The 15034-nt window shown below is 41.6% G+C and overlaps 1 protein-coding gene across 1 annotated transcript; it reads left to right on the top strand.

Annotated features, from left to right (window-relative positions):
• Positions 1–15: 15 nt before the first annotated feature.
• LOC135503174 (HEAT repeat-containing protein 1-like) lies at positions 16–14940 on the top strand. Its single transcript, XM_064796594.1, has 34 exons — positions 16–166; positions 797–956; positions 1241–1457; positions 1705–1846; positions 2163–2264; positions 2548–2805; positions 2963–3048; positions 3407–3643; positions 3792–4131; positions 4430–4522; positions 4686–5096; positions 5237–5416; positions 5662–5967; positions 6174–6366; positions 6476–6867; positions 7213–7452; positions 7799–7930; positions 8144–8238; positions 8469–8728; positions 8875–8996; positions 9365–9493; positions 9788–10018; positions 10216–10354; positions 10656–10816; positions 10982–11158; positions 11344–11655; positions 11789–11967; positions 12229–12493; positions 12730–12864; positions 13022–13197; positions 13374–13629; positions 13956–14114; positions 14270–14378; positions 14613–14940. The coding sequence occupies exons 2-34, from the start codon at positions 815–817 to the stop codon at positions 14699–14701; spliced, it is 6465 nt and encodes a 2154-aa protein (XP_064652664.1). The 5' UTR covers positions 16–166; positions 797–814; the 3' UTR covers positions 14702–14940.
• The last annotated feature ends 94 nt before the right edge of the window (positions 14941–15034 follow it).

Raw genomic sequence — 15034 nt, 5'->3', positions numbered from 1 at the left:
GGAAGCACGTGTTTTTGCATTTCAGCTGCAAAATTAAAACACATCGAAATAAGAATAACTTGTTTGATTTAAAGAAACTACGCAGTAATTTACAAATTATACAGCTGATGACTAGGAATTGAATCATCAGCTGTCTCTTACCATCGACCGTATTTATTTGCTTAGGGTAGGTGTGAGTTGATTGTGAAAACTTGTGTCCGATAATAGATAGGCAAAAGAATCGACGTAGAAAATAATAGATCTACACACACAGTAGGCCTACACACAGTTTATTCTAAAATGTTAATTTGTTTGTCGGATACTTGTTTTAGCACTTTTTCCAGTAAGTTCGCCGGGTTATGCCGCGTGTGCAGCTTTGAGTGCCACCGAACGAGACAAATGGCCTAGCTGAACCGGCCCGACGTGGTGTAGGCCTTTCTGGCTTAGCCTTCTGCTGTCGGGCAGGTAGGCCTAGATCACTGATCAATAATTCAATGTGCCTATACTAGTCCCCCGGCCTGTAAGTCAAAAGTGCATAACGTGGAGCCTTTCAACTCTGGCAACAGGACCATGCATGCCTAATAGTATTAAGCCACCAGAGAGGGAGATTTATGCGTTACCTGGTACTATCATACCTATAGCCTAGTATCTACACATCCATGTACATGGCTTGCATAACGTTGAGAAAAGACAACAGACATGACAGAACCGCATGTATTGCTTGTGACATCTGCAGGGGTGGATCCACGTGGGGGCCGACCTGCCCCCCCCCCCCCCATATGCTGCCGATTTGAATTTTAAAAAAAAACTCTTCCAGGTGGAACAGAGATCCATCATGACGTCGTTAGCTCTTCAGCTCCAAAAGCTTTCTGTGCCTCATACCCAGGCCATCCTTGGTGAAGATAAGAAAAGACCGTCTCTACTGTTTGACCCAAAGGAAGCAGCCAACTTGGACAAAGAGACTGTCTATGGAATAGGTATGTTGTCATCTTGTTCAACAGTATGTACTTATGTAATGTTTTACTTAGGAGTTTTCTGCGCAAAACATGACAGTGATTGATTGTCTGACTACCACCTTAGGATTTTACCTCGTCATTCAAAACTCCCCATTTTAAGCATTTCCTGACAGGGTTCCTTTAATTCATATGCATAGCAGAAGACTGGCAGGCATGGGAAGAAGACCAAATCACCTGCCAAAAAATGGACATGACACTGATTTTGATGTATTTTTTTCAATGCACACTGCTCTGTTACTTTACAGGCTTGAATGGTTTGGAGGAGCTTGAAAATCTCGATGAAACTTTCCAAGAGTTTGAGGAAACATTATTTAGCGAGACTGCTCAGGACTTTGAGAGGTCAACACAAACAAAAGAGGTTAACCAGAAATTGAACAAAACCATCTCCCAGTTTCTGATTAAGTTGTCACCATACTTCCTATTGAAACCAGCTCATAAAGTCATAGAATGGCTTGTCTATAGGTAAGCTAGTTTTTCAGTAACCTGTCATCTTATGGTGAGGAGCACCAAGAATCCTTTTAGAGGTTGAACCTTAACTCGGCGTAATCTTCTTCATCCTTAGTTTCTGATGCTGCATTAATTTAGAAAAAAACTTGCAATGCCCCCAAGACAGCATTACGTGTTGACTGCCTGTTACTCTTGCTTGACAGACAGGTTTCTTTGGAGTTTAGACCAGTCACCAAATTTATTTAGTTGGTTTCCATTTTAGGTATCACATTCATTTCTACAATATTGATGATCTGCTAATGTGTATCTTGCCCTACCATGAAACAAAGATATTTGTTCGGGCCGTTCAGCTTCTCAAACTTGATGATTCGACCAATAGATGGCACTGGCTGCAACCTATTCAGGTTTGTGTTCTCTTTCTGGTGATGCCCTTTCATCTTGTATTAAGGCCACGGGTTGACTATAAAGGCAAATTACTGTCAACGATTACAGTTTGGTCAAATTATTCATGCACTTTAGAGCAGTCACAGATGTCAAATCATCATGGATCAATACATAATCAGTATTTTTGTGGCCTCCTTGCCTTACCTTAATGAATGTTTTATTTTATTTTTTGAATGGCTGGCATTTAAAATATCGGTGTTAAGTATTCATAGCTACAAGGCTCAGCTAATCTTGTAGTAGTGGCTAGGTATAATAACCAGTTGATTTGTTTTTCAGAAACCAGGTGTCCCACTCCCAAGGACGACGGTTATGACTCACTGTAACAAAGATCCCAGTTTCCTCAACTTTGTATGTGATATGGTTCATAAGTTTCTAAAGGTATGTGCTTGTTTCGTCTCTACTAATACCAAGACATGAATCAGATAAAACAAAAAAAACCTCAGGGTTATGTACTTTTAGACTTTGCACGTGCAAGCATAACCTGTGCAAGATGATTGAAACTGCACTGCCATTGTTTGAGGTTAAGTAACTTCATTTTCTCCAATTTGATTGTAGGTATTGAAGATTCCTCTCATGATCAATGAAGTATACAAGCCTTCTTATGTAGATCACTATTTACCATGTATCCCTTTGTATAACCATGTTTCCCTTTGTATTGCAGGTGCATGGAACGAAACAGTCAGTGAATTCACCCCTCCGTGTCCTCTTCAGTTTCTTTACCACGACGCTGATTGGAGCTCTAAACCAGGGCATCATCAAGGATGCCATGATAGCTCAACTTCTGCCAGTCATCGTCAATGGACTCAAGTCAAAGAGTGTCGAGTACAAAGTGGCAGTATACATGATTCTCTCCCTATTGGCCAGCAAAGCAAGAATCAAAAGTTCATTTTTTGACAGCTTGTTGCCCATAATGTCCAAGGTTAGTGTCATTCTTCCTACATTCCTTTTCCATCACACACGGAACATGAGTCAAGTAATCAACGAATTTCTTACAACTGTCAATGTTGTCATTTGTTAGCAAGTTGCTCTATCGCTAGTGCCACTTAGCAGTTAACTGTTGCCTTGTTACCTTTCAGCACATCCCAGTCACTCTGGTACAAGAGGCGCTAACCTGCCTGTTGGTTATCTACCAGTATCAGAATCTTTCAAGGATACCTAAAAGGTAAATTCATCGTCCTTGCATGTCATTCTGTTCAACCAAATTAAAGTAAACAGGTCAAAATCATGCATTATTATGTGACTGTCAAGAGCAGGAAAGGAAGTGTGCTTTATCACTGCCACTACTTCTGAGGATATAGTCAATGGAGCATATTCTGCTAGAGTTTATTGACCAGATATTCAAAATTTGTAAAGATGCTGGTTCTGTTCCTGTCAAAAGCCTAACCTGATGAAAAGGCATCCAGTTCATTCCTGACTCAGTTAATTCTCAACAGTACTACAAAATAATAAAAAAGTCCAACCAAGTGAAAGGTTTCTTGTTCTTTCCCACAATTCTATCACGTTCCTTTTTCCAATTCCAGAATGTTTAAGTACCTCTGCAAGCTGCCAGGTGTCATCGACGTGATTGCAAGGCTCTCTCAGTCATTCCTTGTCACTCCGTTCCTCCAACCTTTCCTGAAGCTGCTGATCTCTGAAGCCCTGAATGACTCCACTGATGAGGAGGATCCATCACCGGATGAGGTTCCTTATGCTGCTCTTCTCGAGAGACTTCTGATGGAATGTGATCTCGATGAAAAACTGAAGGGATTGATAGCAAAGTAAGCAAATAAATTCACAATTTTAGATCAGTATGTGCTTTGATGCATGCATGTACACCTGTGGTACAGTTCAAAGCTTTGAAACCATAGGGCTTACTGTATCTCAGTATGTTACTTTAATATCCACTTTGAAACTTTTAACTTCCAGGTCATTGTTAGAAAACTTCATGTCACTGAAAACCGGTGAAACAACTTCTGAAGATGTTGACTTGGGAGTTTACACAAGACGACTGAAACATTTCATTGGAGTAGTTGAGAAGCGCCATCCAGTGGCCATGGATGTAACAATTGAAGAACAAATGAAGCAAAAGCCAAGCAAGGTGGAGCAAGGCTACCTACAAGAGTTTGTGGCCCTGTCGGTGTCTACTGCCAAGCATAGCATTATGCCCAAGTCACAGACAAGCCTCATGTTGGGTCTGAACCATCCGAAATGGAACATAAGATTGCTGGCCGTCCAGCAGCTGATGCAACTAGCAAATGAAAGTGAGGTTAGTAATTTTGTAATTTTTGACAAAAATTGAGTCTTTTGTAATGATCATGTCTCTACATATCGACATAGTACATGTAGAATATTTCGTTGATGTAGCCCGATAGAAAAAAAAGTAAAAATTAGCAAATCCAAAAGAATGTGGTGTATATCAATTCCTAATATATCCAGGTGCTGTGGCTGGGAGTTTCACTAAGGATTGGTATTGGTATACATGCACCAGGTACCTATATGGGTGACTGAGGAGAATGGCTCGTTCGAGAACTGGTTTCATCTTTGATTTCTGTCTTTACTTGCAGGAGGAGGCAGATGAGTTCCTGAAGGATTCCTTGATGACCAGACTACAAGATGACGACCCACGGGTGGTGAAGTCTCTGCTTGAGGCTGGAGAGGTATAGTACACATACAATGTATAGCATCCTAATCCTGAACAACACATATCATGTTCTAGATGCAGTTCTATTGGCTTGTCTCTTTTGATTTTTTAGAAATCTAGGGTCTTTGGGAAAAAGGTGTTATAAAGCGATATACGTGTGTAATATTTCTCTGTTGCAGGATCTGCAGCGAGTGCTTGGAGCTGATAGTATGTATGAATCCACCGTCAAGATCATGAGGAACCATTTTGGCAAGCCAACCTGGACAACGGTGATAAAGTTGTGTGTGGGTCACCTGACAGGTCTCAATTCAAGCGACCTTGAACCCCAGATCACAACCCTCCTTCTGCCCTACATCATGGTGACCTCTTGCAAGGTCGAACACATTGACCTTGTGCGTGGCATTTTCAAATCAAACCATGCCAAGAAATCGAAGATTCTGTCGGCAGCTGCTGCTCAGTGGATTAAATTGGCAGGAAAAGAGGTGGAAGACGGCAACAAAAGAGAGTTTTGGATTGGATTCCAAAATTTAAGTGTAGTGCTGAAGATGGCTGGTGCCCTTGCAGAGCAGACAGAACAAAGGGAACATCTGGTAGGTCATCCATTTCTCTCCATTGGCCCAGATCAAAATAACGACCAATTAAACTCAGGCTTGATGTATAAAATAGCTGCATTGCACTTCGAGTGTTAAGTGTTAAGTTAAGTGTTACACCGCATTGCCTTCCTTTGTAGATGCCACTGTTGCTGTCAGAATGCCTGACCCCAGGTCCTCTTCAGTTGGTCTACACCTTCATCACCCTGAATCTAATGGCAGAAATGATGGAGAAGTTGGAATCAAATCATGCGAGAATTCAGTGTGGAATCAAGTGTCTTGAAATCATCGAGGGGAACAATAAGCTCTTCAAACCTCAAGTAAGTTGACACTGATGGATGAAGAGCCGTCAGTCATAAAACTCTTTGGGTTTGCCCAAGGGAAGTGAAAGGAAGTACATCATAATCTTCCTTGATGGCCTAATCAAAGTCAGTCATGGAAGAACCTTCTGATTTCTTCCTATAATTGCCAAAATATAACACTTCTCTTCTCACAATTAATGATGAACATTGATTATTGTGCTCAACCTCCTCAATATCATTGTTTACCTTTGCTCCCTTTTCAGAAAGGGGCTAATTTAAGGGATCCTGTATCACCAGCATCATTCAGAAAATGTCTCAGTGCCATCACAAGTTCCAGTTGCATTCCCCTCAATGCTGTAATTTGTGTCCTTGAGAAAGTCATCTCAGCTATTCAATTGCCATCAAAGCTTGTGCAGCAAAACTGGTGGAAGATCACATCGGAAGATGATGAGGAAAACCTCTTCCTGAAATTCACACTGAAATGCTTTGATCTTCTGACATCATTCATGGACAACCAGGACGTGAAATACACAGAACTCTACAAGATTGCATTTGAACATCTCTTCAAAGTAAGGGTCCGCTTCGTCAGATTTTGTTATTTTTTTGTATTCCTTCGAGTTTTGTTGTATGCCGGATGGACATGGGACAAAGTAAGTTAATTTGCTTCATGTCTTTGGCCCGGAAAAAGGCTCTAAGCTACCCGTTTCCACCTAGATGTTGCCTATGCTCACTAGGCGAAGCAATCAATTAAGTTTTTATGATCACTTTATTGCAGACATATTTCAAGAGCAAACCATTGCTGTTCAAGTTACTGTCAATCCCATTGACCAGCTCTGCGATGATAAGAGAGGAGACTGCGATGCCAATTAGTGTTATCCTACAAGCCAGGGCGCTGCATGTAGCCATTCCATGCCTTGCCGCTGCCACCAAGAAGGAGTTAGTTGAACTGCTAGCTGCGGACTCAGTGGGTTTGTACTTTACCATACTGCATTCATCTTTGTCAAGTTTAGTAAGTCACTTGCACTACGATGTAAATTGTTCTACAAGAAATACATGGTGTTAAATGTTTTCTTTCAGTAATCCCCAGCCTGCTTGTAGCCTTGACCAGCCCACACCATCCCATCAGACTAGCAGCCACACACTGCTTAAAAGATTGTATGAATATTCATGACATTGATCCTGCCCTTGATACCTCATTGGCTCATCTCGTTCACCAACTGACCAATAGGAAAGAAGAACTGGAAGCAGATGGGAGCTATCTCCCACAGGCATTGTATGTAATCCTGTCAAAAGCATTCAAGACAATCAAGGCAGAAAAACTCACTCCAAAGAAACTAAAAAGGAAGGAAAAGGCTCAAGAAATTGCACAGAACTGTTTGGAGAGCTTGATTGGTGCAGTCGTGAAGTTGGATTGTCCTTGTTACATTCAGGATAGCCTCCTGGCAAGCCTCTCTCAGATCTCATCACCTGTAAGTATGGCTTCTGTCGGAACTGATATTTAAAATCAATGTTATCTTGAACAATCTCTGACGATCAAACCCATCAATGTCAGGAGTGTAGTCAGTTTTCAATGCCGTTTACACAACCAAATGACCCTGTCGGCTACTACATATAGTTTGAAATGTTCTCAGCAACTCCCCAGTCATCAACACAAATACATGTATCTGCAGTGATGTACCATGATAATTAAAGTTTATACATGGTTCCCACAGCAGCAGTTTTTGCTTTGGAATCAGTCGTGTTACAGCCTTCTTTAACGTTTGCTCAGAATGAGTAGACATGTATTGAATTTGAGTTTCACCTTGACCTTTCAGCGTCTGCTTGAAACACTGCTGCCCCTGCTGAAGCATCTCCTTGACAGGTGCACTGATCCTGGTGGCCTGAACCAGTCCGAGACCAAATGCGTCCATTATTTGATGCAGAGATTCACAGAGACTACAACGGAGCTGTTCCAGTCGAATCTTGGTGTGAAGGAGGCGTTTTACCGTGCCTTGCATACCAGCGTAGGCCATCATGTGGAGTACATGTCTGTGCAGGGTGTGATGCTGCAGCAGGTTTGTTCTCTTATGAGCAGTTTGCATTTTGTACTTTACTGTACATTAGTGAGCCTTGCCTTGCCATGCCTTTATCAGGGTAGAAGTGGCACAGGCAATGGCAGGGTGGTTCATCAGTCTTTCCCCCTCAGTCATCTGAACAAGTGCTAAGCATTTGCTCTGAAATGGTTTTGCCCTCTTCACAGGAACCTTGTAACTTAGTTGAAGCTGGAAGTGCCTCTGGCTCCCCCAACTTTTTGGCATTTTCCCTTTGATGAAATCATATCATCGTTTCAAATACAATAACCTGCGGTAGTGACAGTCTTTCAGGGACAATCTACTGATTGTTGTGGGATATTTTTTCCAGATCTCTAAGGACTTCTTCACATCTCTTCCGACCACAGACTTACAGCAACAGTTGATTTCTGAGTTGATTGACCTTTGGGTAGATACCAAGGATGCCAAGACCGCCTCCAATATCTCGAAGGTCCTCAAAGCAGTGAGTATCCATTGAAACTGACAATAGACTTTCAATTTGGAACATAGTCTGATGACGATGATTATGAGGATGATAAGTTCTAATTCTTGGCATATTTAGAAAGGCGCTGTGCCCTGCCACCTTTTGGGGTGCCTTCATGCCTTTTTAGCCCATTAAATGCATCGCACCACTAAGATAAAAACTCTTCAGCTTTGTGATTCCCCATCTTTTCAGTTGCCCTTGACTGCTGACCAGATTGTGACTGAGTTGAATAAGGTGAAAAATACAACTAAAGCTGCTACAGTGAGAGAAGTCAAGAGAATTAGAAGGTAAGCATACTATGGTGTCATCAGGGATACTTTAAAGCTATCATACTGTTCCATCCCATCATGCTCTTTACTTCCATGCATTGCTCTGATATTCCTCAGTTTGAATCGGCACTGTGTCTCGTGTTCTGTTTACATGAACCTTCTTATCTTTAAAGAGGTATAGAACATGCATGGTGTTTAAATGAAAGCAGAAGACGTGTTTTCAATGAGGCCATATTGTTCTATTTCAGGACCTCTAAGCCAGATATCGAGCCTGTGATATCAGCTGTTGATACGCGACCTTGGCAGCGAGTGACCTTGACATTGGAGATGCTCCAGGCCAAGAGGAAGGTGCAGGACATGATCAAACTTGTGCCGATCATCTTCGATATCACACGACGCTGCCTCGATCTCGATGATCATAACGCCTCCGAATATCTCAAACAGCTTCTTCTGTCATGCATCCTGAATATCTGTGCAAAGGTTGAAGGGGATCAAGAACAATTGCAAGGTTTGATACTTTGTTTCTTCTTTTGATAAAATGGCTTTTTCTCTTTGGACTTTAAAGCACATTCACTTGGTCTGTATTCAGTTTAAGCTGCTTTATCTAAAACTAAAAGAAACCTATCACATGTATGATTTGTTGTTGTTTTCTAGATTTGAAGAGCAGCAACCATTTCAAGGTTGATCTGATTGTTCAGTGCATCCGTACGTCAGAGAATCCACAGACTCATCACCATGCTCTCATGTTACTCACAATGGCAGCAAAACTGTTCCCGGTAAGTTTGGCATCTGCAGTAGGCTTGTTAGTTTCATTCACTTGTCTGTTGACCAACAATAAAGAGGATTTTAAATTTGGACACCAGTGTGTTAGCCACTGTGTTGAAACATGCACCAAATAGAAACTGCAGGGATATGCACCTAACTTCAATGATGTGCTTAACTTAAAGCTGAGCTATGGTTGATCCTACCAAGTGACTCAACCTGGTACATGTAGCTTTCTAATGTATAGTGGAATAATGCATTACCTGATGCACTAGGAGGCTCTCTACCTGCTGTGCTAAAGGAAGGAATGATAGGCAATCTGAGCGAAGTTGCTATTGCACCTGAACTCCTCAATATTTCCCTTCCGTATTTCATATTTTAGGATCTTGTACTCCACAACATCATGTCTGTTTTCACATTCATGGGAGCAAACATTATGAGACAGGATGATAGTTACAGCTTCCAAGTGATATCAAAGACGGTTGAAACTGTTATACCAGCCCTAATAGCGGTAAGTTCTGAACAGCTTAAGTTTCTGAGAATGTATACTTGTTGTCCCAAGTAATTACAAAACCATTTCCATTTACTGAGCATGTTTAGTTTCGGCACTATTTACTAGTAATACGTATATGAAAGGTGATGAAATTGTTTTACTGTGTCTGTTAGATATAACTAAGTAGTACAAGTAACTAATTTGACCTGCAGTAAAAACTGCTGCTATGTGTGGCAGAAAGATATCTCGTCTGTGGGTAATAGGGATACGTGTTTTGACATGTCGTCAGATTGTATTAACTCTCTCTTCTAGGCCCATACTGCATCAAAGGACAAGGGCAAGTTAGACACCGTCGTAGCGTCAGTGATCCAAGTGTTTGTTGATGCATACCCTCACATACCTGAACACAGACGATTGCCGATCTTGAGTAAGCTTGTGTCGACATTAGGTGGCGCTACCTTCCTCTGGACGACCCTGCTCCTTCTCTTGGATGGCTATGTCATGACAGAGGCCACGAAGCCGCAGGACGAGCAGGACACAAAGGTAAAACTCCCATTCGTGTGTTTGTTGATTGTGCATTTAAGATTGTTTTGTAATTTGTGTTCTGCTCAATAACACCCTCGTATAGAACAACTGCCAATTTCAGATTGTAGCAGATCATATGCAAGTTTTAAATTGCATCGGATTTCGTGTTGGTCAGTGTTCTGCTTACACCCATTACTTCGAACATTCTCTTTCAGGCGTCAAACTACGTCCATCCAATGGTGACGTTTTGTCTTGACCTGAGTAACCAGTTTGAACCTGATGTGCAGATGATTACTGCCAAAATGTTCATGCAGTTTTTGGTAAAGTTGCCTGAAAAAGAAAAGGATGCACCAGGTAATTGAATTAGAATAATAATGTTCAGCATTTGTATATTGCTGGGACTCGATTCCTATTTGATTTGACTGACAACTGCTTTGCCATATTACATGTATACCCTTGGCTTTGGCCTGTACATTCCCATTCAAGCTCAACTCTCTGGCTGGTGTACAGTCCAGCTGCCTCTCAGCCCTGGGACTCAATATTCATGGATTTTTGAGTGTTGAACTGACGAGCTCTTGATTATGATGTCGATGCTCTTACCAGCTATAACACTGATCATCCTGATTTCATCCCAGTTTTCATCATGCATTTTCAGTGAAGATGCGTGAAGTTTCACGAAGAGTAAAGAAACAATCTGGTGAATCGGCAAGTCTGATCAGCGTGGATCAGCACACTGCTAAACAGTTGAGATATTTCCGCTACACAGTCACTGCTTTCATCGTACAGATCCTCTCAGACAAACGCTTCATTTCCAAGGTAAGAGTGTAAACAGCTTTCACCTTTCCTGTGGCTTTGTGGTCAAATGGCCTGGAGAATGCATGGGTTGAATGATGTTATATTTTTTTCCTCACTGATTTATACTTCCTTTATTAGTTTTGAATAATGATGATTGAGCTAGCTAATTGAATGTTCTCCTTCCAGGTTGTTAGCTTAGACGATCGCGCCTCCTCTGCCATGGTACCTCACTACCAGCTACTCCTCGAGGAGAACCTCCGCTATATCAACCACATAGCCAAATTGACCGGTCAAAACTCTGATCAGCCGAGTGGAAAATTCTGGAGAATAGTACTGACCAAAGCTTATGAGATTCTCGACAAGGTATGTGAAGGCAGAAGGAAGTCAGACCCTTCGGAACAAATTGGTTCAACACTCGGTGCAAACCAGCCTTAAGTAGTAAAAAGAAACTTATTTTATCATATCTGCTTGATATTCCTTTTAGGAACACTTACTTGCTCTTCTATCAAAGCAAATTCGAATCAATTTTTCGTCTCCTCGGATTTCAGGTGAACTCGCTGCTACCCAGCAATGTCTTTGTGAGCGTGGTGTCTGGGCTGATGAAAAATGAGATGCCCATCGTTCGACGCAAAGCCATGGAGCTCCTCAACAACAAGCTACAGCACAGCAAGGACAAAATCGAGGACGAGGAGGTGCCGCTTTTCCTTGGTCTTGTTGGCCAGCTGTTGAGTGTTGTCAAGGCATCTGGACCTGGGTCAGACACTGAGGACGAGGTGGCCATCAATAAACAAACTGCCTTGTTCAGTCTGAAAGTTCTATGTAGGATCTTTGGAACAGCACACCCGCAGACATTCAAACCAGTGAGTTGTCCATCTTGTTCTTTCAACCTTTGCTCCAGCTGTAATAAATGAATATAAAATCCATCAACTAGTCATTCACTGGTGTTCTAGGAATACCAATGAAGAAAATCTATTTCGATATCTTTTGTTTCAGATCTTGCCTGTACTGACTGAACTGTTTGCTCAGCCTGCTGCCAATCCGCAAGTGATGGCCAGTGGTCTGTTGTGCCTTGCTGAGCTCTGTCAGAACTTGAGAGCTCATGCCATCCCCTCACTGCCACTGTTTATGCCCAGGCTCATCCATGTACTCAAGAATGAGAAGAAACTAGCAAGGTAAGTGTAGTCATTATATAATGTTATGAGCTCTCTTGGCTCATAGGGCCTTGTTGTAAAAGGGGGTTACTCAACAGTTTTGGATGTAGGAAAGCACCTGCACGCCAGCCAACTGTCATTGGAGGTAGCAATTTAGAAGATAAGGGTGTCTCATAAGTCAAATCTGGCTGGCCCTTTCTTTTGGCGACACTTCAGTAAACAAACATTACTTTTTGTAGCATCTTTTTGGACACACTTTTTCATCAATTTCCTTTTTTCCAGCAATGACCTTCTTCTCGTCAGTTCCGTAACAGTTGTCCATAAAGTTGTCGAGAGCCTGTCTCACTTCCTCAGTCCCTACGTTCTTGACATAATGACCAAAGTTGTCCAGTTATCCAGCGATCTGCCCGATGATGAGGCCACACAGAAGACACAACTCTACATAAGACTCAAGGCTGTCCGAGTGAATCTGGCCACCAAGCTGCCTTCAAGAGTTCTCTTGCCTACTGTAGCTAAATGTTATGATGTCATTTCTGCTGAAAATAAGGTGTGTACTTATATCAGTGGTGGAGTGTGATATATGGCTTAAGTGAAAAAACATGAAATCAACCTGCTTCTTTTAGCTTCTCACAAACATACAGATAAACTATGGGTGCCATTTGAGATAATTTCAGAAAATATGATATTCCTTAACACCTGCCCAGCGCTGTAGATCTACATCTTATCTTCGGAATGCGTGAAATGTATTATGGTGTCTGATTCTGCCTATACTATCTTCTTCAGTTGTGTCTTGGACCGTTGATGGGCATCTTAACAGATCACATCTCAGACATCAGCCGTGACAACCTAGCCAGTCATCACAATCAAATCTTGACCTTCTTCCTACAAGCATTAGACTACAGGACCAAGCATTCACAGGTACGTAAGGTCGTGGGGAACTGGCATGATTAAAGGTACAGAGAGCCCCTATGACTGTGTTGAGGCTCTGAAATCGTTTCTAAATCATTGCTCCAGTCTACATTTTCAAACCTGAAGCTGGACTCTTGGTTTAAGTTAATCTGTTTCCTATTTTCAGCAATCTCTTTCTGATATTGAAGCAATGGAAGGTCATGTGATAAGTGCAGTGGTCTCCATGGTGATGCGACTCTCTGAAGCGACGTTTAGGCCGATGTTCTTCAAGTTGTTCGATTGGGCTATACGTGATGACAGTCACAAAGAGCGACTTCTAGTTTTCTACCGCCTTGCAAATGGGTAAGGGAGAATATAATGTAATTCTAGTGCCATTGTCTTCTGGGTGGAGAGTAGCAATTAAGGTTAAGTGTCTTGCTAAAGGACAGAGACATGTACCTGTATCAAACGGAGCTGGTCCTCCATACTGAGCATACGTAGATAACCAATCCTGATTCTGTTGTTGTTGTTTTTTCCAGCATTGCAGATAAATTGAAGACCTTGTTCACACTCTTTGCTGGGCACATCGTGAAGAATGCAGCCAACCTCATGGATGAGAACAAGCCCAGTAAATCAAAAGTTGGAACATTCGGCGCTTCCGAAGATGGTGTCACCAAATCATGCCAGTTGCTCAAGTTTATCTTTGGTGTCCTACACAAGTGTTTCTTGTATGATAATGAAGGGTTCCTGAACAAGGAGAGATTTGATACACTGTTGCAACCTCTGGTGGACCAGGTGAGCCCAACATGACAGGTGTAATTTGGCCTCTTTCAGATAACCTACATAGGCCCTAGTACATGAACATGTATTACAAAGGATGTGTATTGGTCACTTAAAGCATATTGATAGAAATTTAAGTGATATATGTAAGAAGAAATGTGCCAGCAGGACATAGGGCCGAGGTCTTAGGGTAACTATTGGAATGGTCAGATATCATGGTTTTGCCAATCCAAGGGAGTTTTGATCTGTCTTCAAATATAGGCAAATATATATATATATCAGTTAGGTGTATGCCTACATGTGAGTCATGTAAACTAGATATTTCTATTGTCTCATTTTAGGTTGAAAATCAGCTTGGTTCTGAGAGTGAATACGAACTACGTATCAATGACCACCTTGTTCCTTGCATTGGTCAGTTTGCTCTGGCCTCGGGAGATGACTCCGCCTGGAAACCTCTCAACTACCAGATTTGTCTCAAGACCAGACACTCATCACCCAAGGTAGGTAGGGCCTGCAATCATCACAGAATTTCTTAATGTGTTATTGTTCTCGTTTCTTACTCGAAAGTAGTAAATAGAACATACATTGTATGTTGTGTTCCTTCGGCCCTTGTTGGACTGCTTCCCCGACTCATTTTTCTGATGTTCATTTACAGGTGAGATTTGCTGCCTTGAAATTGGTGGAGGAATTGAGCAAGAAGCTTGGAGATGATTATATGGTCTTGCTACCAGAAACCATACAGTTCTTGGCTGAACTACTTGAAGGTGAATACAGTTATTTACTCCTCATTTGCCATTTCAATTCAATTTGCCCAACATCACAACAGCATTTGTCTGTCCCAAAGTGATCTCTGTAGGGAGATATCAATAATTGGGAAAAGACAATTCTGAAAAACTGTTCATGAGTACATTTTTGATAGGGACACCATTGGTGGTTACTTCAAGTAAACCTGTTGGCAACTGTGAGATTTTTTTAACTGGTACTTTGTGTTCTTTCAGATGATTCCTATGAAGTAGAACAGCAGTGTCAAGAGGTCATCAGTCATCTAGAGAAAGTCATTGGAGAACCATTACAGAAATATTTCTAAGTTGATAAAAAGTGTTAAATTTGAACTTTATTTATGCGCTATGTATTATGTCATGTGCTGCATGAACATATTTAGTAAACCAAGGTAGTAAAGCAACAAATTTGTTGCGAGGAAGAGCTAAGGTCTGTGCTATTAATCATGCTCAAACAAGAGAATGATTGACTGTTCAAAAACGATAGAAAGAACTGGGTTCTTGACTTGTAATCATAGCTTCATGTTTTTATGGAATAAATGATTGAAACATAGTAAAAAATTGTGTATTAGGTTTCTGTGGCCAGTAGCACACATGCACATGTGTACATATATGCCTGCCCCCCCTTGACAAATACAGAC

This window comes from Lineus longissimus, chromosome 2 (genome assembly GCF_910592395.1).
Source record: "Lineus longissimus chromosome 2, tnLinLong1.2, whole genome shotgun sequence".
Lineage (NCBI taxonomy): Eukaryota > Metazoa > Nemertea > Pilidiophora > Heteronemertea > Lineidae > Lineus > Lineus longissimus.
This window is presented reverse-complemented; position numbering and strand designations above follow the sequence as displayed.